This window comes from Chelonia mydas, chromosome 12, assembly GCF_015237465.2.
Source record: "Chelonia mydas isolate rCheMyd1 chromosome 12, rCheMyd1.pri.v2, whole genome shotgun sequence".
Classification (NCBI taxonomy): domain Eukaryota; kingdom Metazoa; phylum Chordata; order Testudines; family Cheloniidae; genus Chelonia; species Chelonia mydas.
In genome coordinates, this window is record NC_051252.2 from 25,016,405 (window position 1) to 25,043,342 (window position 26,938).

The 26,938-nt window shown below is 39.3% G+C and overlaps 1 protein-coding gene and 1 long non-coding RNA gene across 2 annotated transcripts in view; one reads left to right on the forward strand and one right to left on the reverse strand.

Moving 5' to 3' along the window:
• Positions 1-21,792, forward strand: part of LOC122462579 — a 34,446-nt gene extending 12,654 nt beyond the window's left edge. The window contains exons 2-3 of the long non-coding RNA XR_006285242.1: positions 12,201-12,386; positions 17,212-21,792. This is a non-coding gene — a long non-coding RNA (uncharacterized LOC122462579). The remainder of the gene's footprint in view (positions 1-12,200; positions 12,387-17,211) is intronic.
• On the reverse strand, positions 12,197-23,021 carry CA7 (carbonic anhydrase 7). The gene is made up of 7 exons (XM_007058633.3): positions 22,886-23,021; positions 20,733-20,930; positions 17,257-17,375; positions 16,461-16,556; positions 16,127-16,189; positions 14,688-14,843; positions 12,197-12,319 (listed from the first exon to the last, which is right to left on the reverse strand). The coding sequence occupies exons 1-7, from the start codon at positions 22,923-22,925 to the stop codon at positions 12,197-12,199; spliced, it is 795 nt and encodes a 264-aa protein (XP_007058695.1). The 5' UTR covers positions 22,926-23,021.
• Between the last annotated feature and the right edge of the window lie 3,917 nt (positions 23,022-26,938).

A 26,938-nucleotide genomic window follows, 5' to 3' on the forward strand; every position in this document is an offset into this window, starting at 1 on the left:
TGCACACACAAGCGATTTAATAACTGTGGTGACTGTATGGCGAGGTAAGTTAGGTCGACATACGTTTGTAATGTAGACATGGCCAAGGATTCATGCAAAATAGAGGGTTCTTTTAAAAGTCAAATATAATTAGTTTAAACACTTTACAGATAAAGGTTATGGGTCTGATCTTAAACAGAAGTATGGATCAGTAAGAGTGCTAGAGTTGGATCAAGAGCCTAGCTGTGGAAGTGTCTTCATTTAAATTTGGCTCTTGCTCATGTAAGTGAATCTCTACACTGATTTAGTAACACCACCTCCCTGAGCGGTGTAGAGTCAGGGTATGTTTACACTTCAAAATTGTGTCAACCTAAGTTAGGTCGGCATACAGCTGCCACAGTAATTAAATGACTTTTGCGTATCCACACTATGCTCCTTGTGTTGGGAGTGTGCATCTTCACCAGGAGCACTTGTACTGATTGTACTGTGGCTTTTTCCAAAGCCAGTAACACTCTATGAAAGCAACGCAGTGTCTACCCTGACACTGCGTCAACCTAACTACATCGACCTAAGCACTACGCCTCTGGTGGAGATGGAGTGCTTAAGTCAGCTTAGTGGGGCAGTTACATAGGGGGGAGCAGAATTTTAGTGTAGACACTGTGACATTGCACTCCATATGATTTTATGAAAATATGCTAATGAGTGTGAATATAATGTAGCTGGAATGTGCTTCATGCAAAAGGTCTCTTGTAAGGTATTATTACAAAGCTTATAATCTACTGAGTGTGGTCATCCTATTTGTATAAATGTATCATTCTTGTATCTGAAACTAGAAATATGAAATATAACTCCTATTGTAATTATGCAAAGTGTGGGCCATTAATGGTGGTTTGGAATCTTGATGGCTCCCATCAACTAGGACAATTGACTATAGATGGCTCTGTTTACTTGCAAGCCTTCCTGTGTGTCAGGCCAGGAAGAATGAAGGCTTGGGGTCTCACAGGACATGTGACCATGTCACCTGGTACTGGAATCCATCTTAAACCTGGTGCTTTTCCATTTAGAAGAACGGGTGGGGACCCAGAGAGACAAAAGATTCCCACCTTGTGCCAAAGCTATAAAAGGATGTGAAACAGAACAAAGGAGGTTCCAGTCATGAGAAATCCCCTGAACTACTACCTGAACTGCAAATCCCCTAACTACTACCTGAACTGGAAACCTAACTACACCTGAACTATACCAGGAGAAAGGATTGGGCTCAGACTAGAAAGGAGCCTAGTCTGTGAAAGAAGCTTATTGGAACATCTCTGAGAGTGAGATTTCATCTGTATTCAGTTTCCGACTGTATTAGGCTTAGACTTGTGTGTTTTTGTTTTATTTTGCTTGGTAATTTACTTTGTTCTATCTGTTATTACTTGGAACCACTTAAATCCTACTTTTTTATATTTAATAAAATCACTTTTTGCTCATTAATTAACTCAGAGTAAGTAAGTAATTCCTGGGGGAGCAAACAGCTGTGCATATCTCTTTATCAGTGTTATAGAGGGCGGACAATTTGTGAGTTTACCCTGTATAAGCTTTATACAGAGTTGTCAAGGTTCCTCCCCCACTCTGAACTCTAGGGTACAGATGTAGGGACCTGCATGAAAACCTCCTAAGCTTACTTTTATCAGCTTAAGTTAAAACTTCCCCAAGGTACAAATTAATTTTATCCTTTGTCCTTGGAATATCCACTGCCACCACCAAACTCTAACTGGGTTTACTGGGAAATGTAGTTTGGACACGTCTTTCCCCCCAAAATCCTCCCAACCCTTGCACCCCACTTCCTGGGAAAGGTTTGGTAAAAATCCTCACCAATTTGCATAGGTGACCACAGACCCAAACCCTTCAAGCTGAGAACAATGAAAAAGCATTCAGTTTTCTTACAAGAAGACTTTTAATAGAAATAGAAGTAAAGGAATCACCTCTGTAAAATCAGGATGGTAGATACCTTACAGGGTAATTAGATTCAAAACATAGAGAATCCCTCTAGGAAAAACCTTAAGTTACAAAAAAGACACACAGACAGAAATAGTCATTCTATTCAGCACAGTTCCTTTCTCAGCCATTTAAAGAAATCATAATCTAACATATACCTAGCTAGATTACTTACTAAAAGTTCTAAGACTCCATTCCTGTTCTATCCCCAGCAAAAGCAGTGTACCGACAGACACAGACCCTTTGTTTTTCTCCCTCCTCCCAGCTTTTGAAAGTATCTTGTCTCCTCATTGGTCATTTTGGTCAGGTGCCAGCGAGGTTACCTTTAGCTTTAGCTTCTTAACCCTTTACAGGTGAGAGGATTTTTCCTCTGGCCAGGAGGGATTTTAAAGGGGTTTACCCTTCCCTTTATATTTATGACAAGAGTAAAACGGATTTATCTGGGGTTTGGATCCCATTGGGAACTGGGTTTCTGGGTGCTGGAGACAGGAGCACTTTTTAAGCTGTTTTCAGTTAAGCCTGCAGGTTTTGCGGGATGTGGTTCAGACCTGGGTCTGTGTTTGCAGCTGGCTAGCATGTCTGGCTCAACAAGACAGGGTACTGAAGTCCCAAGCTGCCAGGAAAAACGAGCTCAGAGGTAGTTTCAGCACATCAGGTGGCAGTCCCAAGGGGGTTTCTGTGATCCAACCCGTCACAGACACTTAGGTTGATGTAAGCTTCCTTGCATCGACCTAACTCTGAAGTGTAGATCAGGCCTCATGGTCAATGTAATTAGGTCAACTCAGTGTAGACACAGCATTGGTTACGTCGACTGTTACTGGCCTTCAGGAGCTGTCCCTCAATGTCCCCCAGTGACAGTACAATTGATGCAATACAATCCTGGTGAAGACACGCACTGCTGACACAAGAAGCCAGCTGTGCACACACACACACAAGTGATTTAATAACTGCGGTGACTGTACGCTGATGTAAGTTAAGTCAACATACGCTTGTAATGTAAACATGACCTAAGATTCATGCAAAATAGAGGGTTCTTTTAAAAGTCAAATATAATTAGTTTAAACACTTTACAGATAAAGGTGAAGGGTCTGATCTTAAACAGAATTATGGATCAGTAAGAGTGCTAGAGTTGGATCAAGAGCAAAGATACATGCTTTGCTGTACTCATGCATTAATTTTGAAATATTCTCCATTTTCAATTTAATCTATTTCAGTGTAGACACTGTATTTTACAAAAAAAGTGCTGTTAGCAGCTAAAAAGTAGCAAGATCTCCCTGACCTATTAATATAAATCAGAAATAGTGCAGGGTCCTTCATTATGGGGCCCAAAAGACTCTGCTAGCTTTCAGTGATCTGGACAAGTGAATGTCTTTTTAATAATATGACAGACATTAGGCTTAGCCACAAGGATAAGAGACAGACTTTGTATGTTAACAAATGTCTCTCTCAAATAGTTCCCAGGATCATTAGAAATTCTCTCTACATACCAGATGAAGAACTAGCTCCAAATGCTTCCCTTTATAGAAAATCTGCCATTTAGAAATATCAGATTGTTCTCTGTTCCCTGCCCCTGAAGGGGGATAAACTTTTCCCCGCTCTAATTCTGTGATACTATTATCTGCTCTATACTGCTAGCTTTGGGCTTCCTCCCCATTTGACAAGTAGATTGGGAAGCAGAGCTTAGAAGTGAGACTGGATCTTTCATTTGGCTGGATTCTGATGCTGCTCATGGAGCTGAAAAAGCGAGAGATTTGGGAGAATCTGAACGCTGAGGAACCACAATGGTTTGCTGTACCAGGAACACGTGATCCTCATTTATCTGGGAAGGAAGTTCCAGGCAGATAATTGCAGCCTGTTATGAATCTACAATTTTAAAGCTACAGAGAACTTCTCATGCTCTGAATCCTAGAAGAACCCTGCACTCTTGTTTCTGGATAGAAGTTTCAGGAAGAAGCCAAAGATGTCTAAGGAAAAGTAAATGGGATGGGGCCTTACTCTCTTGCAATCAACTCTGCTTCATTAAATAAAATTTCCATATCCCTAATCTGAAACCCATACTCACATTCAGTAGTACTTACTCACACAAGTAGCCCTATTTTGTTTATTACTCAACATAGATAAAGGGTACAAAACTGAGCCCTCAGTAATTATCAGACCTGAAGCACAAAACCACTTGATAAAGTTTCACTTAAGTAGAATCCAATGCTTTCCATGATAACCGATCTCTGTGCAAGGGGTGCCTGGTTTTAGCACTGTATCTCAAGTGATCTGTATTGGCCACTACAACACTATGTGCCTTCTGATCACAGCTCCTTTTGGAAATAACTAGCACTCTTTCCAAAACCCTTTCTTCTCTCATGCATGGCTCTATTCTGAAAGAACATGGAATATATTTTAAAACTCTGCCTTTAATATTTCCTGGAAGCTCAGCATGAATTTTCAGTCTTTCAACTCTAGAACGTATTAGACTAAATAATGCTTAAAATAATGACAGAAAATCATTACTACTTGCTTGATAAAGAGAAGATCTATTGGACTAAAAGGGTCTTTCCCAATGTGGGCTGCAAAATGAAAGAAAAAGTTTATCTGGAATAAGAAAAGCTAAACAACTGTAATAAGTAAACTTGACTCTGTATTACAAATATATATATCCCGATATATACATAATATTTTCCCATGTTTGATTGTGTATATTAAACTGTACAATAGCTGTTTGTACATGTGACCTTTGCTTAACTAGCCAGAAGATGGCAGTCACTAGTAAGGAGAGTACAAGAATGTGTCTGTTTAATACCACAGATCCGTGCCACCTGAAACACAATGTTTCATTTTCAGTTACCTATACTGAAGTTTAGGAAAAGTTTAGGAAAAATGGCAGCTTTGCTAACTGTTCCATTTTATCATGAGCCTCACAGTATTTGTTTTTTTCTTAAACCAACTCCAAAAGTTGTGTGATTGCATGAGAATCTCAGCTAGCTTTCTTTTTCTTTTCTTTCTCCCCCCCCCCCTTTTTTTTTTTTTTGAGAAAGGGAGGTTTCTGGCCCTAGTTCCACAGAAAATTTGAAAATGTGAATTGTGAAAAGCTACAACACCAAAAGGCAAATATCAAGAACAAAAAGGAACGTCTTATTTTAAAAGAGCTCATGAATTTTAACTCAATCTCATGATTGTGGGGGCCTGAGTCTTGATTTTTTAATACTCAGGGTTGGCAATATTTTAGAATCATACAGACAGAAAGATGGATTAGGTCACCCAGTCCATTCCTCAAGGGTCAGTGCAGGATTGCTCCCTGCAACATATTCTCCAGTGCTTTTTCTAACCAAGCTTTGGTGGCCCAACCAGTGTGAATTCCATCACTTTCCTGGGGACATTATTCCAAAATCTAAGAGGTAAAACACTTCTGTTTTGCCTCACAATAAAATTAAAATACAAGGGAATAGAAAATTTTGAATGTGCAAAGCTGGACGTTCAAATCCCCGATCTCTTACCTGCTCCTCCCCAGAATGGACAGCATTTCCCACTGAAGGACTAACATAGTTATTTCTATAATGATGGTGTAAATACACTAGGTCAGATTTTTAAGGGCAGCTTGATCTAGCTCCATTCAAGACAATGGGAATTTTTCCATTGATTTGAATGGCATCAGGACTAAGCCCCTCCTGATTACACTAGTTGAAGATCTGATCCATAATATCTTCCATTTTGAGATGGTATTTCTCTTCAGGATCCACAGGGCACCAGCATAACACATGCAAGTGTTTGCAGCCATAGATGTGTTTTGACAACTCACCCCTTAGCAGCAGTGATTAGTCATACCATATTGAAGAAGAAGGTTTTGCATGGGTAATAATAGCAACATTATAACAAAGATGATAGAATTACAAGGCTGGCAGTATGAAAAATATTAACTTTTTTTTCTTTTGTTCTTGTTTTCTCAACACTTTGCACAACATCTGCCATTGATTTCAGTATTATGCAAGGAAAGTACAGTAATGGAATTTATCAGGGACAGTTATGAATCAACAATGTTGTATAGATCAAAATACAGTAGAACCTCAGAGTTACAAACTGACCAGTCAACCACACACTTCATTTGGAACCAAAAGTATGCAATCAGGCACAGAGACAAGAAAAAGAGCAAATATTGTATAGTACAGTACTGTGTTAAAAATAAACTACTAAAAAAAGTAGGGAAAGTTCAAAAAAAGATTTGACAAGATAAGGAAACTATTTCTGTGCTTGTTTCATTTAAATTAAGATGGTTAAAAGCAGCATTTTTTTTTCTGCATAGAAAAGTTTCAAAGCTGTATTAAGTCAATGTTCAGTTGTAGACTTTTGAAAGAACAACCCTAAAGTTTTGTTCAGAGTTACAGACATTTCAGAGTTACGAACAACCCCCATTACCTAGCTGTTCGTAACTCTGAGGTTCTACTGCGTAGAGATACGTCAGATTTCTGAGCCATATCTTTCAAGAATCACACCAGGCTCTTATTTCTTATCATCCCAGATTTCAAGAGTAATCCCAAAACAGGAGGTGAGTGGTTCTGTGTGTTACAGTTCCGTTCTAAAGCTAAATCCTGATCCCATTGGTAAAGCTCCCTTGAACTCAGTGGGATCAGCATTTGGCTCATTGTGACAATGTGATTGAGCAGCTGGGCACTGAGATGAAAGCACCCATCAAGGGAAAGAACAGAGAAAAGCAAAGACAGAATTGTTTCTGGAGTGTCATGGGGGTGACATTGTTGATTGGCTTGGATTAAGGTGGACATATTTTTGCTGCAGTTTCCTTTGGGAACAAATGTTATCTTCATATTTAGCAATATCAGGGCTTGCAGGAGGCTGTGTTAGCCTTTTACAAAATATATTCATGTTTATTTCTGCAAGTCCTTAACCATTTGGAAGATGTTCTTTACTGGAATGTAGCATTATACATTATTCATATTATTCATATTTCTGTTTTTCTTAAAGCACTGAATCAAAAAGGAATCAAGTACTTGAACAGAAAAAATATCACTTTGATTCAGTATAACAGTGGTTTTCAATCTTTTTTCATTTGCAGATCCCCCAAAAATTTCGAATGGTTGAAAACCACTGTACTATGGTAACTACAACTTTTTACAGACCCCTTTAGACATAGGCTGCAGACCCCCAGGGTCCACAGAGCATAGGTTGAAAACCATTGCAGTATAAAACCAATAGATAAATAGATATGCAGGAATTTGTTTGTTTACTATTTAGCTTAGTCACTGAGACTGTGTATCACATTAGGATTTCTACAAACAGAATATGCTATCTAAAACAGTCCTTGGTTATTTTAATCCCTCTGATTAAATAATCAGAGGGAAAGGGTCCCAGGCTGAAAGGAGACTCAGCCTGTGAAATTTATTGCAGTGTATTGTGAGATAAAATCTTTTGCTTTTAAGTTCATTTAGTTTGTTAAGTTAGGTATTAGCTTGCGTTTTACTCTTTTATTTCTTTTGTAACTAATCCTGACTTTTATGCATCATCACTTGTAATCACTTAAAATCGATCTTTCTATAGTTATTTTATCTTAACCAGTGTGTTTGGATTAGAGTGTATAGGAAACTCCATTTGAGATAATAACACTGGTGCATTATCATTTTCCTTTGATGAAATGATGGACTTCTTATGAGCCTCTACTGTTCAGAAGGGTACTGAGCAGTACAAGATGCACATTTCTGGGGGTGGAGAGGATTAAGAATTTTCAGGTGTTGCCCTGTATGTAATTCATGAGTGACTGGTCAGAGAGCGTATGTATTTTGCTGGGAGTGAATTTGCATGCTGAATGCTGTATGAGCAGGCCAGGAGTGGATGTTCTGACAGCAAAACAGTGTAAAAGGCACCCCAGGCCAGAGAATTAAGAAGACACAGCTGATCAAGGTCCAGATTGTCCCCTGGGTAATGTCACATTCGCCTCTTTACAAATACAAAATAATTACAAAGGGTTAGGGTTAGGGTGTGTACAGCTTATAACTATAACCTATATTGTACACTTATGCTTTTCTACTAGAAATTCCAATGCTTATGCATTTTGACTCCATCAAGAGAAAATAGGAAATTCATAGGGTAACTTTCCTATCAACAGGATACATTTAATCACAGTAAGAATGGTTCACGATTTCTAATCTCAAAGCAAAACAACTCCTAAATATGGGCTTGTTTACGCAGGGGGTTATTCCTGATTAACTGTTCCCAATTAACCCCACCCTTATTCTGGAATAGTGCAGACACTCTACAGAAAGATAGTTGAGGGTACTAAGCACCTCTCAGAAGCACTGAGCAACTTGTGGGATTGGGCCCCTAAAACTCTTTACAAACAATATTTAAGGACTTGTCTATATGAACACTTTGTTGTTGGCAAGCTGGGTTGTAAATCTACTATGTATTAGTCGGCTGCACACTAAGTGTCCATGTGGACCCTACTGCCTAGTGAACTTTGATCTACCCCCTCACCTCCTTTGAAATGGGAAAAGATTACAGCACACCATGGAACTTTTAGTGCATGGCAGCAGGTCCACATGGACACTTAGTGCACAGTAGGCTAGCATGGGGTAAATTTACACTCCAGCTTTCTGTGAAATAAGAGTGCATGTAGATGAGCCCCGAGTCTCACAACAACCTCAAGAAGTAAATATTATCCCTGTCTCACAGATGAGTAAACGGAGGCAGAGGTAGATTAAGTGACATGCTCCGGGTCACAGAATGCCTGTGGCAGAATCAGGAACAGAACACAGGCAACCTTGGTTTAATTAGACTATATTGCCTTCCTCGAGAGTCTCCATTCATAAGGGGAGTAAAGGATCCCTTAAATTCTTCAATCATATAAATGTGCAGAATGAGAGAATATGTGGAAAATCTTAAATGGTAACCTGGCATGTCAATGGCTTTATTGCTGATAATTGGAAAGAAGTGATGTTCCATGATGGTATTTTTATTTTAGCAATAAGCTATTTGTGGTCAATACAGTATTTTCATTATTGCCTAAGATGTGACCAGGATAATATTCTTATTAACCTCAGGACTATCAAATCTATGTTTTATTTTTAAATGCACATCTTACATTTTAAAATGAGGGTTTGTTTGGTAGATTTTAGCTAAATAAGAACATAAGAGCTGCCGTACTGGTTCAGACCAATGGTCCATCAAGCCCAGTATCCTGTCTCCAACAGTGGCTAGCAGCAGATCTTCAGGAGGGAGTAGACAAAACAGGAAAATTCCGACAGTCTGAGGTATAGGGTTGCCTAGAGCCAGCCATTGATAGACTTAACCTCCATGAACATATCTCATTTTTTTTAAACAGACACATATAGCACTCATGATTCCTGTTCATTTCTGGCGCAAGGCAAGAAAAGATCTAGCCAAGACTAGAGCTGAATACATCAGATACAGAAAGATGGTGGCCAAGAGGTGCTTTAATTTAGATTACTTCATTTAACAAGAGTGGACCCACTGAGCCACAGAAGACGGGTAGATGCTTTTGTGGAATAAATATGGCATATGTTAGAAATGCTTCTAGGATTACAGGTTTCAGAGAAGCGGCCTGCCCAAGTAAACTGATTTTTTTAAATCAAATGTCTGAGAGGAGTTAAATCATATCTGTATTTGTGCTGTTCACTATGCACATTTCAGGGTCCCTTTGAGACTGAGGAAAACTTGAATCATTAAGTAGTTTGGAGCCTCCCTTGATCCCAGGCAAATCTGGTACAGACTTATACAAAACAATTCTGAAGAAAAAGAACGCACAGCATTTCTTAGTTATGGTGGTGGGGGAAAGCCCTAGAAAAAGTGAGTTACAGCAGGGTGCGGGGGAGTGTTCTTCTAATGCAACACAAGAATTAGACCTGTTCAAAAGAGACCTAGAGCAAGACCCCACACACATTTATTAAAAAAATATATTTGATTTGTTAAAGAATTCCTGCCTTCAGCAATAGCAGCCTGCACTACAGGCTGTACAGATCACATTCATAATGGTCAATCCATTGCACTTCATAATGATTTTCCATTTTGGTAGCACCTTCCAGCCAAGGATCTCAAAGCACTTTCTAAACATTGCTGAATTAACCCTCACAACACCCCTGTGAGGTAGGTAAGTATTACTATCCTCATTTCACAGATAAGAAAAATGAGGGATGGAGAGTTTTAGCTTAATGCACAAGCTGCACAGGAAGCACCGTGTCTAGAACCCTGCACTCCTCACTCCCAGTATTGTCTCAGGATTTCCGATAACTAATTGGAATGTAGTGATGTCAGTTACAACTAACATCAATGTCAGGTTGATTAGCTGGTACAAAAGAAGTCTGTGGAGAATTTTGCCACCAAAGTGGCAGAAATTCTGATAATATTAATACTTTGCCCAGCTGGGGGGCACGTTTCCTCTGAGCAGGTGAAGGCACCCAGAGTTGAAGCCTCACAACTACAAGGAGGGCTCAACTTACCCCTGAAACCTAGGGAATGATTCACACATCAGCTACACCAGTGTAAGTCAGGAATAATGCTAGTGAAGTCAGTTAAGTTAAGTTATAACTATTTCAGGCCCCCTAAAGAGGAACACAGCATCTGCTTAACTATGCACAGCAACACCATAAAGTTTAGGGCAAGAAATGAAGGAAACCAGGCTGCAGAGGAATGCACTGATTTGAGGTAGAATTTGAAGGGTTAACATCCATGCCATAACAACAATCACTACAAGTGTACCCACGTCAGTTTTACACCTAACTTACTAAAAGACACAACATCCAGCAGCATGGTACCCTTGTCCATTATTTCACAATTTGGCACTCCCACAGAACAACACCACCTACTGGATCCCCAGCACCATTTCATGCAGCAGATAGGTAGATGTTCTTTAGAAATCCTCCCATCCCAATACTGACAGGGCTAACGCTGCTTAGTTTGGTAAGATCAAACAAACTCACAACACAAGGCAGCTGTACGACTTTTAAGTGGGTGTCCATGGGGTATTCCAAAGCTGTGTACTAATTCTGCAGTGGCAGGGGTGCTTGTTTTTTCTGGGATTTGTCCTTATTCCTATTTTAGTCATTGGGAACACAAGGAAGAGTTAAAATATTTACATTGGATATATTGTGATACACTGACTTCAGTGGGTCTGCTTGTGGGGTAAAGTAGTACTCTTCATGAGTGGGAGTATCACAATCTGGCCCTAGCTTATTCAAAAGTCAACTGCCCTCACTGCTTCTGGGTTAAGTTTGCTAGCAAACTCTCACAATCCCACCCAAGTGGAATAACATTAAGCACTAGTAAACACTGCATTTACTCTGGTTATTTTAAGGACAGTAACAGCTGTCTTAGTCATCTGAATGTAGTCTTATTCCTAGGGAACATCCTTTCAACTGAATTAAACATTAAGGCCCGATAATTATGCATGGCCTACTGGCTTTGGGTGAATGTTTGTACAATGTACAATAATGTGCAGGGAGATGGGTTATTTGTGAAGCACTGAGTGCATTTATAACGCTATGCGAGTTATTTTTAATAATTATTATTATTTTAAAAATGTTAACACTAAAATTGTCTGAATTAGGCTTCAAAGTCAACCCCATTTGAGGTGAATGGAAGAAATCACATTTTTTTTAGTATGTGCTACTGCTTCAGGCTCTGGTTGCATGTAAGAAGGCAACTGCAATTAATTAGAATATAGTCAAAGTATCTTCTAAACCAGAGGAGCTGGTCAAACTGAATGGAATCCACAGGAAGTCTGAAGGAAGATCTAAGCCTTTGATCTTCCAATGTCAGAGCTCATTAATATTATCCCACTCTTTATTAGATTATGATAAATCTAGATAAATAGCTCTAATCATTAGAAGTTGTGCCCATTGCTATTATTAGATCCTTGCACAAGCAATTTCCCATTCTAAAATATTAAGATCAAAACTTAAAATTATCATTCATAATTTGGAATATCACCACACTATTCTACTGGAGTACACCCTGGATTACTAAATTATTCCTGATTTTTAAAAATGTTCTCTCTTTTAGAGAACAAGATCCCATTATAATTATTTTAAAAGAAGGGATCTGGCCTATTCAAAGCATAAAACCAAGAGGTATTGACTTTTTTGCTGCACCACAACACAGAGTGTTCGTGGAAATGGCTGTTTTGCTTTCTCAATGAGATAATCATCTGAAGATCAGTGATCTTGTGAGGCCTTTCGGACATGGAAGCACTTGGAAGTTTGAAGCTCATTATTAATTTTCTTCTTTAGGCCTTGAAGGAAGCACGAATTTTTCTTCCCTTAAGAGGTTGAGGGGGGCGAAAATTATTCACCATCTGGATCCTTTCATCTCCCTCGCTGGTGAAGAGAAGAGTTCGGAATTTCTCCAGCTGTAAATTCATATGAAATAACTTTACTACTTGCAAAGGCAGTTGGTGTTAATGTAGTTGAAAAAAGGTAAGACGAAGACATTCAATACTTTTCAATATGATAATAGTACATTTTCAAGCTAAGAGCCTAAAAAGACTATTAATGGCAGATGAAGGCCCCCAACGGTTTCTGAATATTAGATACCTCCAAAAGTAATTTGTTTGAAATGCATGATTGGCTCACTTCAATATGTTCACTGTTTTCTATATTTGGAATCTTTAATATGAAAGGTGCAAGTACCCACTTCTGAAGCTTCAGTTCCAGTTAGAGGTGAAAGAGACCTGTTCGGTCATCTAGACAATACCCCCACCATTATCAGACTATTTCCTATGGTGTTTTGCTCAGTCTGGTTTTAAATGCACCAGGAGACTGTGTTTCTATCACTTCCTATTGGGGAGAATATTTCAAATGTAATATGTCTCACTGCCAGGAAATTCTTGTGATAGCCTAGTTTCCCTTTCTTTGGGCCAGATCATACCCTGTGAGTGGATGGTTCAGGAATGCAGAAGATCCTGGAAAACATTCTCAGTTTGTAGTGCAGTGCAGATGGAAAAATAATAAACAGGGATCTAGAAATATTAGAAAACATCGAAAGGAGATTCAGCTTGGAAATCTGCGAACTAATATATTTATCAAAACTTCTCTGAAGCACAGATATAAAATGGGAGGAAGAAATCTGGAAAACAGTAGTGCTAAGTGACCTGGGGGTAGAGGTTATCAAATTAATAATGGGTTATGTTGTTTGGCAAGGGGTAGGCTTGTGGTATCTACAAAACCACCACCACCACCACAATAAAGACCAATTGGCAACCCTGTAGAGACACTCTCAGGAGAGAGGCCAAAGTTTAAGTGGGCTAAGAGGGGACTAAACAGTCCTCTCACCCTCCAAGGTGAAGCACATGGCGGGGCAGTGAGGGAAACTTGCACTGCTGATGCCTGTGCTATACCTGTTTTGTAGATAAAGAACCTCAGTCTCCAGGGCTGACAATCAGGCACTTTTCACATGCACTAGAAATTCACACAAAAGAACAAAAAAAATCTAGTCAATAAAATCAACAGGAGATTTACATTCTGATGGAGGTGTTAAAGTTAGGAAGAAAAGAATTAGAGACCTAAAATATAGAATGTTTGGAAACACAATGAATGTGCAGATGTGACTTCTCTCTTGCAAGATGGTTGGATTGGGAGGAAGCCTGCTCTTGTGGCTAACACAAAGGAGTGGAAAGTCAGGAGATCTGCATTTTATTCCTGGCTCTGCCACAAACATCCTATGTAATCTTGGGCAAGTCACTTTATCTCTCTGTCTCAGTTTCCCTATCTATAAAATGAGTGATGCTTGTACAGCAGTTTTGAAAATACATAAAAAAGCGAATACCAAATATTTTTCTTGCTATGCCAAAGATCATTTAAACAAGAATATTAAACAAGATTGTTTGGAATGAGTGGCAAATCTGGACTTGGAGTGAGATATTATATTATGCATAATGATTTATTATTCACTCTATAGTACCAAGTATGCAAATATCATCACTGGTAAATTCAGAAAAAAATAAATCCCATCTTATAAGTCTGTGCTTAAAAATGTCTACAGATAGGTTCAATCTCAAATCTCCCCTGCAGTCTCATGTGGCATCTACTTCCCATGATATCAGTTACTATTTGGGAAGGGGTTATATGAACATTTCTTTTACATTTGTTCAGACAAATATTAAAGACTAAATCATGCTGAGTTACACCAGTATTTGTTAAAACAGAATTTGGCCTACGGGCCAGATTTGTAAAGGTATCTAATGATGCAGATAGGTATCTAATAGGATTTTCAAAAGTGCCTTGGTGCCTAATTCCCATTGAAATCAACAGGAGTTGGGCACCTAGGTACATTTGAAAAGCCCACTAGACACCCATCTGCGTATTTAGGTACCTAAATACCTTTTAAAATCTGAACTTAAGTTTTTAAGTCATTTTTTAATTCCTGGCAAATGCAGGAAGAGTGAAATAGATAAGAGAATGTTAATTTGACAAACAGCAAAGAAATTCCAGGCAGGTCCTTGCATTCAACTAAGACATGGCTGCATGGGTGTAAATGAGGGCAGAATTTGGTCCATTATATCTTTGTGGAGGCATAACAAACAAAATGTTGGCTTTCTACTTTATCCACAAAATCTGTAATTCAGTACTTCAAGAGTAGACATCTCTGGCTATTTGCCATTTCTTAAATCAGTCCCACTGTACAAAGAAAACAATCACTACCTGCAGATCCCATTTTGAACCCTAAAAAAATGAAGTCAAGAGTATCAAAACTTGGGGACAAGCTGACTGCAAATTTACCTGTTTCTCAGAAATCCTGACAGGCTCTTTCAGTACTATCCACGTTACACTCTCATATAGAGGAGGTGTTGTTAGAGAACCAGGATATGTCCAGTAATTTAGACTTGAGGGCAGGAGGCATTTTGGGTTGAAGGTTCTGAACTGAGCTTTTGTCCCCTGGAAGGAACAGATACGTTATATTTCTTTTTTTTTTTAAATGTGTTTAAGGAGATAGATATTTATTGAGAAACAAACCCCAGCTGATAGCTTAAAATTGCAAGAATAATGGGATGATAATTTGGCTCCATCTAAGCACAACAACATCATGAGAATAGCACTTATCTAGTACCCAAATGCTGGCTTAGGGAGTGTATGTCCCTGCTGCCTGTGTTAGCACTGAGCTAGTAAAACAAAAGGTCCACTTGCAATTAGTGCCCCTTCCTCCATGGGAAAATTAGGCAGAAAATCTCTTCTCTGTATAGTGCCCAGCAGAAGCTGCTAACTGTGCACACTTCATCACCAGCATTGGCTTCTATGGAATTGTGGAATTCCTGTGCTAATTACTTGCCACTTTTTGTGCCTTACAGCTCTGCTTTGTGTCTGGAGCAACCAGGCAATCCAGGCAAAGATTGCCTCTACAATCTAACACGCAAATCTAGAACAAAGATTAGGTCTATCCTGAAGCTGCAGGTGTCATTTCCAGCTCAGGTAGGCATATGGCAGAGGGGTGCTGAGCTGGGCTCGGAGTGCAGTGCCAGGAGAGGTTACTTGACTACCTTCAGGATTACAGTGGTCTAGAACAGGACTCCTGGATCCATGCATTCCTACTGAGCAGATCAGGAGTAGGGGGCACCTGCTCACTCAAACTTCACAGCCAAGCAACCAAAAAACGCCAACGTGTCTGCAAAAATTCTGCTCACCCCAGAACCCAGCAGGAGTGAGGACAAGGGCTTCTCATCCTGAAGGGCAGTCCTGCCATTTTTAAAAGGAATTACAAGAAATGCCTGAAGGGGCAACACTTCCTTTTCAAAGCAGGGAAGCAAGTCATTGTCATGCCCATATCGAGTTATGGCCAACCACATATCCACAACATCAGAATTCAATAGTCTCTACTCAAAAAACACGGAGGCACGAACAACATGTTCATTCATTCTGAACTCCTGTTAGCATAAGGGAATTATATTGAAGTTTTGTGAATTAGAGCATACAATTCTAGCATACAAGGCAACCATGAGTGGTGAGAGTCAATACATTAGAATGAAGTGTGTTTAAACTATCACATTTACCTGCCCTTGTATTACGTTACGTACTAATTATGGGTGAATTTCACGGGGAGGGGATGGAATTTGCTGCTTTAATTTGTTGTTATTTCACTCAAGCTCATGCACTAGTTAAAACTGTTTAAAAGTCATCCAAGTGAGGGGAAGAAAAAAAGATACAAGAGCAAACAAAAAACGTACTTTAAATTTTACCATGTACAAGGTATCAGTTAGTCTGTTCATATTGGCATGTTCTTCTCCAGTCTAAAAGTGTAATGGATACAGGTGCATGAGAATATAGATATGATATAGTTAATAATTATGCTTTGAATATATAACAGGCCATTTTCTGTCTTAGGAATGTTCCCACTGAAGCAGGTTTAATTGCAGCCTGCCTTGAGTCACTGCTTCCAGTAAAGTCATTTATTTTCCCCCAAACAGTTCTTCTCAACTGTGTGTCTTTAGTTCTTAAACAGTTGACAGTTTGATGCTTCTCTACACATAAAACAAACACCATTATTTTCATGACTCTTACCTCCAAGAAAATACCAACTACCACCAAGCCATCTGGAGCTGCTGCTGCTTCTCCAAATGTTGCATATTTCCTGGCATTCCAATGAACCAAGTGGAGCTGTGAAGGAGAATCATAAAACAGACGTATGAACAAGCTAAATGATAAAGGCCCTCACACAGGCTGTATTACGCTTAGTAAGCAATAACAGTCAATTTATCACATAATAAGGCTTTGCTTGAAGGGCAGATTTTCCAGAAATTCTGAGACAAACCAATTCAACTAGGAATTTACCAAGTTCCAAAACAGCAGTCCTTTGAGTGGATTAGACAATGAATCTCCCCCCCTCCCCGCAAAAAAAAACAAACATTCCCAGGGTCAGCTAGAACTACGTCCCTTCTTCCTTATCTGCAAACTACTATTGGCTGTCAGAGCTATGGCCCCACCCCCAAAATCATGTTTATTAGGGTAGTGCCAAAGGGCCAACCAAGAACGGGGCCCCCTCATGCTACATACTGTATGAACACAGTAATAGACAGCTAGAGCATAGGCAAATATAAGCAAGAGATACTGGTTACTAATTTAAAGTGTGTGGTGCGGAGCTGTTGCTTCTAGACCCCATTGTGGATAGAGAGAAATGGCCAACTAGAAACTGCATGTAGACAGCATTTCAATTAATGCATATAGATAGCAGTATATTGCTTAGTTAAATGGATGGATGGGCCAAGCTGCAAAATTCAGATCTGGGTGCAAACTGTTCCAAATTTTGTTTCAGGTTTGCATCCTGGTTGTAGTAAAGTGGTTCTGAAAAAGTTCTTACCTCAGAAGGAAAAGATTTGCTGTCAACTGTATGCTCTGATCCCTGGCTGTGCTTCATTCCCCAATGAAAATGAAACTGCTTTAGCCTATAGGGACCTTCAAGGGGACCCCCATTGATCACTGTAAATGGAAGTGCATAAAGAGAATGTAAAAGAGTAAGTATTTGGTTTTTTTTACTGCTTGATTGCAGAAACTAGTTGGATCAATAGTGGAGAAACAGCATCTCTCAAGAGCAGGAGGAGAAAAAAAAGATATTTTTGATATACAGTATACAGAGGAGAAGCCAAAGCCACAATTAATAAAATACAAAGAAAGTGCTTTATCTTGGCTTTCAAATTCTTAGAATTAATAACACAGAGCAAATTTATTCCTGATCGAAGTCAATGAAGTTACATTAGGGATGTATCTGACCCATGATCCAGTGCCACCAAATCTGTTGGAAACTCACAATGTCATCTGTGTAAGTAAATATCTCAGATCAGCTCCCGCTATCCAAGTTTAGGCGAAGATGGGTGAGGGTAAAGAGTTTTTCTTCCTGGCTGATATCAGAGATAGCAGAAAGATTTATACTAGACAGAGAAACACATTTTTACAGACAATTACTTTTACACAAATTTACCATATTCCTATTTAGCCTTTGGAATTGTAAATTTGAGGTAAGAGGACTGAGTAGCTATCCACCAACCAAGCAAGCTATGGGTGCTTCCTACTGAAATTCAGAAAGCTGAACTGGTTTAGTATTTAAAAAAACAACTGGAATTAGAAACAGTTTTTGATGTGTTTTTAAATAATTTTTTGGAGTTGTAAAGGTACTTGGGACTTTGCGGAAGACAGGGAGTGGATCTGTTGAGTTAGAAGGTGCAGTTTTACACAGCTATAGATCATTTTGCTATGTATTTCCTCTTTAGGATTATCTTTTTCCCTCCAGCAGAAGTTCTCTGTATTCTGTTTTCTGTTAATACCTGATCCTGGTAGAGGAAGTTAATGAAATACCTTGTATTTAACGTAGCACCTTTCCTAAGAGGATCACAAGTCATTTTACAAAGGTGGGGAAGACAGATATGGAGAGATTATGGAATTTGGTCAAGGTAAATACAAACTTTTAACATATTAAATTTTAAAATAATACTTTCAATAAATGCAGCCCATTAATACCTAGGCAATGTGGTCTACATTTATAGAAAGAAAATAACATTTCAGCAGAGTTCTAGTAATTTCCTTGTGCTTTAAAGAGACAGGACACCAAGCAGTTTATCTTCTGTCAAATAGAACTGAAAACTGGTAATTTAAATTATAAATTAAAAAAGTATCGTAAAGTATGCACGCACAGTGTCTGTAAAGTATTTTTTAACAACACTGTCCTTATCATTTTATTTGCTTCCAAATTTTTCATGTTATGGAATTATTTCACTGCTCGTCACATGGAACGTTAACTTGTGAAGTCCACAACCCCACCACACTTTGTGTAGGAAACTAGCTTTTATGCACCAAAGCACATAAGCACATGCTTACATTCCACTGAAGTTAACTGTACTAAAGTGCATCCCTTTAAAGTTAAGCACATTCTTATATGTTTTGCTAAATTGGGGCCTAAATGGGGGCTTATAGGGTAGATGAAATGCATCCCCCTCATCCAACCCCTCATCACCCCATCAAGTCTGGATCAGTGAACTAAGCTCCTCCATACCCTCTGTACAAGTCACTGGATCTATCTAAGTGCAGCTCTAGTAGCTTCTCTCCAGGTTTGCTCTCCTCCTATAGCCCCCTTCATGCCAGTCTAGTAGATGCACCAGGGGCAGAGAGTCCCTTTCATGGATGCTGCGGTGGTGCCTTCCCCTTGAGGAGCAATGCAGGACCCTGTAGTGCAAACCCTCTGAACGTGGGTGAATTTCACTATTAAATGGACAGATTTCTATTATTTATAACTAAATTAAAATTGTCCATGAAGATTGTTTTTCCAGATACATTTTACAAAGTCACTTTCTAAGGCAACATGCTTAAAAGAATCTTTAAAGAAGCTAATTTTAGGCAAGCTCAGATCCACTGTCTTTACTTAAAACACAGAAATTACACTTGCAAATTGATCATTCACTGAGCTGTGTGCTTGTCCTTGGGATTTTTTTCTTTTAAAAGACCCAGTAGCTGTAACTTAAGCCCACACCTGATAATGCTCTGACAACCTTATGGGATTACTTCAAAGGCAATAGAGAGTACCTCAGGCCATTGCAGGACATTCATTTCTCAGCAACCATAACATTTGGTTTGAATATCAAATTAAACTGGCATCACAAAAGCACCAAACTGGATGAATGACCATGAGTTGCTGACATAAGTTAAAATAAAACAAACTAGCCCATCAGAGACCATTTATATAAAAGCTCCTCTCTACTTACCGGTTACTAATAGATTTCTGATATTCTGTGCTTCAGAATCAGTGTGTAAGTGAATCAGAGCAAAATTTTCGATAGAGGTAAAAGGAGAACAATCTAATGCAAGGGTGGCCAAACTGGCTTGTGAGCCACATGCGGCTCTTTTACAGTTAAAGTGTAGCTCATGGAGTCCCTCAGGTCCTCCCCCGCATTCTTCATCTACTGGACTGTGGGGGAAGCTCGGGACCTCTACTTACAGCAGGGTGGTGGGGTAGGGGCTTCTGCCCAGCGGGAAGGAGGGTCTCGGGACTTTAGCAGGAGCGGAGCTGAAGCCCCAAGCACTGTCAGGCGCCTCCCACAGGGCTGAAGCCCTGAGCCCCGGCAGGTGTGCCCCGGCTCTCAAACTTCTGAAGATTGTCGTATGCAGCTCAAAGGGTTTGTAAGTTTGGCCATCCTGATCGAGTGTTTAACAGCACCAAAACTCACGCTATCTAGAGCTGAAGATGAAGGATAAAAGGTAGCTGCAGCTTGTGTAACATGCACAGTCTGACTCCTCAGCAGAACTAGCCAGAGGGTCCATATCATTTCTGAAGAAGCCATTCTGCCATGGGAAAGAGGAATCAATGCAGAGGGACCATGTTTCTGTGCTGATAGGTCTAGAGCACCGGATATCCATGTGATCTATATTTGGCAGAAGTGACAACCTTTCTGTCTCAGGACAATTCAGAGGAACCACCACAAATAGAAATGCAGAGTTTCCTGTGCCCAGATTGAGTTCTTCCTTCCCATGTAGCGATGTGGCTCTGCTAAGTGACACTTTGCACAGAGACTGAGCACCCAGTCTCTCCACTTTTTAAGCCTCTGCCAGATTGTGGTATTAAAAAAAAAAAAAAAAGGCAGGCCCAAGAAAATGGTAAAACAAAAGTGGCTCTAATCACATACCTCAGCCAAGTAATGCCACTAATCTCATATCAGAAGATTTAGCTGCCAAATTGTATACTAAAGCCTTTAATTATACTTCAAATAATGTATTTTATCATCTGTCTAGCTAAGAAGGTGAAGAAATATAAGCTAAGAGATCTTAATTCTAAGACAGTATCAGGCTCACCTGTCTTGTCATCAGCATCTTCAAAGTCCACCGTGACTGAGTGGCCATTGTTGGAGATATCAAGAGATGTACACGATTCATATGAGATAATAAGAGGCTTCAGACTAGGATCATAAACTGCTTGCGTGGAGACTATATCAACAGGTGACTGACGATGCCCATGGGCAATGGGATATGATTTGTACCACTCAGAAGGCCCTTTGAAACAAAGGAAAGGAAGACACTGTTACTTCACTTTTGCCACAGATAGAAAAGAATCATTAGAGGTTTTTATGAGCTTCGGATTGAATGCCATGTTCACTGGAAATCACATAAGTTTGTCATCATAGGAGTTATCTGAAACACTGTGCATTGTATTGGGTGTGTTTACAGATACTAGCAGTGCAGCCTGCATCCTGGTGGGCGATTTAGCTCTTTTATGAATAGCATAATGATGGGAACATAAAACAGCCACAGGCACACCCAGCCCTTTCTGCTTACCCCCAGCTTCCTGTAAAAATTAAATGCAATTACAAATAGATTATTCCAGCATAGACTTGGTTGAGGAATCTCTCTCTCTGTGTTGATAGTGTAAACACATACACTGTGTATTTTAGCTTTCCTGGGTAGGACAGTGGTAAATGCTTGAGATTCAAATTAGATGCGGATGACTCAGAATGTCTCAGCTACTATATGCTTATTTTTAAACCCATTTTATGACTGCAGTAAATCTTTGAGAGACAGGCATCGTTATTCCATAATGCCCACTATACTATTGCTCTACCGCAAGTGAGCAGTAGAGGATGATTATCAACACCTTTGGACTTCCTGACCCCAAAGGAGTGGGATTAAATACCAGTATAATCACACAGCTTTCTGCTCTAGGAGCTGGAGTGCTCTCATGCTGTTTAAGATAACAAGATCATATCTACATCAAACAATGATTTATTGATACCTTTTACTTTTGTTTCACTTGTGTATTTTATTACAACACACAGCAATGTAATTCTTCTAGTCCCTGTTTTGGGAAAGTTATCATGTTGACTTTTTCATACATTAAAAATAACCTAAAGCACTTTAATTGTAGCATTCTCATTTTTGCTGAAGAATGGAAAAAATGTTAATCAGTCACAGGTATAAACTACCGCACTTGCCCCAACCTATGTTGGTTAAAAAAAAAAATTAATGTAACATACTATGTCGGTCTTTGGGAGGCATTGAAGTACTAGCTTATAAACTATATATTTTCCTTTTCTCAATCTGGGGGCTGTTTTTAAGAGATCTGGTATTGAAATTCTATTGAAGCCTATTCAGTATAACTGAGCTTCCTCATAAGCTTTTTATCAATAAAATAGATACATACAAATGCACACACACTTACAAATAATATCTGCTGGAGCTATGCATCTTTCACTCGGTGTTCTAGCTTTCATTCAATCATGTATAAACTTGTTTTACTGGGGTAACATCAGTCATTCATCCATCCATTCTCTTCAAATGATATAGATATTGTAAAAATTTTCAGGAGTCTGCATAAGTCTCCACATAAGTTTTCTTTACACATACTTTTTTGAGGAGCGGGAGGTGCAGAAAGAGAATAACTCTAAATTAAAGGGGCTGTTAAACACCAGAAAGAACAATATGGCTTGTGTAATAAAAAATGCTTCCAATGTTTAAATACTGATCTATATAATTTCTTGGAATTCAAGGAACCTGTATAGCATGAATATCACATTTTAGTCATCTTAGTGGGATCAGACTGTCCATACCACTCCACTAAAGCTCCTTCATTCAAATGATTGTTTAGAGGGAGAAATAAAACCCCAGTTTACTATCATCATTTTGGGGAGGAGATGGCTAAAATATTTGCAGGGAAGACTCTCAATGTCCTCCATCCCCATTTAAGAAAGATGCAGGTTTCTTACATACAGATTATGGCAGTGCTGCTGATTATGACAGGACAACAGCAGGTGAAGTTTGTCATCTCCAGGTGCCCTTCTTTGAGTTTTGTTTAATATTGATAAACTAGTTAACTGCCTGCTGCACAATTGATGCCTGCAGATGATGAAATGCAGGCATCTCTGCAAGGATTAGACAAGGATATTGAGGAGCTGATGAGCGGGAGAGAGAGAAAGAGAGAGTGATTAGGTTAGGAAAGGATGGATGTAACATACCATCATCCTGTCCATATCCCCAGCAGTGGTGTCCGGTCATTATGCAGGCTGCTGTGCTCTGCTTTGCTCTCAGCTCTTTGATCCAATTGCTGCAGCTTACCTGCCTTTATAATGACTCATTTGCAGGATAGTGTCTGCCTCTTAAAGACACAGAGCAGCTAAATCAATTCCTGCAGGAAGAGGGAAGGATCTTGGTTCCTGATGGTCCCACCTACACAAATTCCACTCTGATTTCTGCTCCTGCTGCTCACCCCATTTCCGGTGCCTACTCTGCACTGGTACAAAGGGAACCGCTAGAATTCTCACTGTCCCATTCCCAATATCATAGATGCATTCAGTTGGCCAGAAGACAATACACTCTCAGATGGCTAGTGGCATGTGTCCTATATCCAGGGTCAAATCTGGGACAAAGTAGTAGTATTCTCTCAAGCTCCATCCATAAACTGAGCCCTCCCCACTTAATCTGCCAAGGTTAGACATCACTCACAATAAACTGTGCAGATCTTCTTAATAGCATTTTCCTTCTTTTTTCTTGGGTGCTCTGCATGGAGTGACATCATCTGATTATCATCTTTCTTCTTTTTTAAATATTTTGTTCAACAGTGAAATAGTTAATAATATTTACATTAAAATTATCATTAAGCTTCAGAATCAACACACACATGAGATGAATTAAAGGATTTTTCCCTTCTCAGAGCTATTGACTCATGCTGTCTGCAGACTCAGGCAGACACTACTATATCGGTTTATCCTCAATTCACAATTTGTACCTTTTCTTTGTAATCAGGTCATCTTTGTAAGGAGACTTACATTTTGTAAAAAAAAAGCCAACATCATAGCTTAGTTTCTGGAACACAAGATGGCAGACTTGAAAGAAAAGTACCAGTTTGCCAAGTCTCCATAACCTGGTCCAGTTCAATGTCTGCCTGTGTCTTGCTACACCATAAAAGGGTCAGAGGCAGCCAGGTGGCATATCCAATCTGTTGCTTCAAAAGTTCACAAACCCTGAGGAATCTTTGTGACAAGAGGGACCACTCCTCATCATGCTGTGACAAAGAAATGTAGGGTCTGGTTGGAACAATCTGGTTGTGGCATGGCTTAAAGGTATCAGCTCAGATGTCTCTACTATGCCAAAGAGACTGTACCAATAGAGACCCGTAAATAAAACATTAATTTATCCTTAGCTGGATACATTTTTGACCAATAGCAACATATACTGTAGTGACCAATTAAAATCAATGGATCTGAACCAAATTACATCTGCTCTGAATTTGTCTTGGTGGCTCACACTAACTCAGAGCAATTACTGGTAAAAAGCATATTTTGGGGATGCATGTAGGCACTCAGACTGATCATGCTTCCAAATCCATAGTTTTTGCTAGATTTGAGGGTGCCATTTTGTCAAGGCTGCATTATACAAATGCATCCGTGGCTTTAATTACAGCAATAGCACATGATTATATGAACGCTTTTACTAGGGAACCAAGAAAAGGAAAGAGACAAGAAGAAATAAAGAAAAATCAAGATTCCTCAGGGTTTGTGAACTTTTGCAGCAACAGATTGGATATGCCATCTGGCTGCCTCTGACCCTTTTATGGTGTAGCAGGACACTGGCAGGCATTGAAATTACTGGTATGCAGTACTCACATTCGTGAAGTTATGTCATATGATTTTGTTTCCTTTTTCTGAACCTCTCAATTTAAATAATGAGCCTGATATGAAACATTTGTGATTGACTGATGCAACCTAATCCACTTTAAACCAGCTGTAGACTGATGAAATTGTGTCTACACATGACTTTTGGACTGGTTTAATCAAATTAGTTTTTATGCTGATTTTAGCTGAACTGGCTCAGTATCTGTATTTAGATCACTCAGCAGACCTGGGAGACCAGATGACATTTGGGAGATGGGATTTGAAGAGAATCAAAGAATCATTTAGCCGCAAATAGGCAGGAAATCTGTTCTACGTGACTGGGGCAAAAACAGGAAAAGGATCATCTACTCACTCTGGAGTAGCTGGGAAAGGGAAGGAGTCTTGCATTCAAGGGCTATAGGGAATAGGCCGTAAAATTGTAAAAACGGAAGTCAGAGAGGTAGAACAGGAACAATTATATAGAAAACTTGAAAATTCTCCTCTTACATACAGCACAATGCCACTGAAATCCATTTGACATTATATGTAACGATTAGTGTATATTTCCTCCATTCAAAACTATCAAGCTTTCATCTCCTATGTATGTGTTTACATGTGGATAAAAATTTGGCACTAAGAGGAGGGCACAGGAAAATTTCTGAGAAGCGAGGAAACACATTCCTTTCAGATGTGGGAGAGGAGATAAGCGCTTGCATTTTGAACAGAATTTAAGTTTGGATAGTTAGGATTCAAGGAAAGTGAAAGGACTGACAGTAGTTGAGAGAAAGCGATAAAGACATTGTGAATAAATGTTCCAATACAGTGCTAGAGAGAGTGTCTAATGCAGAGAATACATGATGTAAAACATCCCCAAAAGCCAATCAGATTTGTCTCTTTTAGCGGCAGTGTCTATTCTGATGTCAAGAAATTCCCTTCTAAATGGGGGGAAGGGTGTGTATCTAATTTCCATATTAGAATATGTCAAGTAGATTATTATATAATTCTGATGGTTCCATTTGCCCTGGATTTCCATTGATTCTGTTCCTGAAACACTTTTTTAAAATGTTAAGATGAGGGCAGGAGATAGATTCTGATCTCATTTATTTTATAAACATATAAATCAGGAATAATTCCACTGATGTCAGTGAAGTTACACTGGTTTAAGTGAGGAAAATCAGGTAGTAAATGTTCAACTTCTGAGATGTGTGTCTCCAGTTTTGAGCTGAAAGAGCAGCTGCACTTTCTCAGCCCATCTGAGACTGTGGTGCTTTTCACGTTTTCCACAGGCATATGGCTACATCCTAAGATTATTTTCTTGTTGAATGGTAAACTTCAATAAAATATGAGAATTCCATCTACTTCAGCAAAACATGGCAGGTTAAAAGGGCATTCAACACAATGATACTTAACAAATAACTTTTTAAATATGTCAGGCCCCCCTAAGCCTTATTCTATTGACTCCTATTTCTCCTTGATGGTAAGAAATCATAGTAGTGTAGTCCAATGAATAGACCACCAGCCTGGTCATCATGAGACTTGGGTTCTATTCCTCACTCTGTCACTGCTGTGTGATGTTGGACAAGTCAGACCTACCTCAGTTTCCCCAACTGTAAAAGGAGAATAACTTGCTTTGTAAATTAATTTGAGATCTACAGATGAAAACTGCTGTATACTTAGTATTATTGCTAAATAACTCCAAATGAGACGGGAACTGATTCCGTAGGGGCTGAATAATTCATGTTTTTCAGATTTTAAAAAAATATACATACCAGAATTTTTATGAACAGGCTCCAGACTCCAGACACACTTTGTGTCAGCTGTGACAACAAGCTGGTGCATGCTAATGTGCAACTGTAGAGAGGAGCTAATGAACACAACTTCAGGGACTTAAAAGAAAAAAATAGTTATTTGGTGGTGATGTAGTGAATGGCTAAGAGGTGCTTTGAGTACATATTGATGAGGTAGATCTTTTGTGATTTTCTTTGTAGCCTAACTTTAACAATGGAAGTGGTATATCTGAATTGGCTGTGTGACACCCTGTCATGTAATTAGGCTATGTTTTGTACAAAGTATGCCTTGTAAGGTATCGTTCTAAAAGGCTTGATCTGCCAGACAGTAACATCTTGTTGGAGTGTATGTGCTATCCTCATATGTGAAGTTAGGAAGTTTGGCTACGTATGTGTTAATGAAACATGTTGTGAGGTTGAAAACACCCACGAGAAGCCTTTCAGGTACAACAGTAAAAAGGCCAGACAATGTTAATGGCTCATTGAGGAAATGCACACACGCACAAGGATTACCCCAGGAACTGTGTACAGTAGAAACCTCTCCGAGATAGCATTACACAATGGGAACTGTTTGACCCAGGTCACAGCAAAAGAGCTTTCCAGCAAGTGGGAAGAAGGCTGGGAGGGTGGT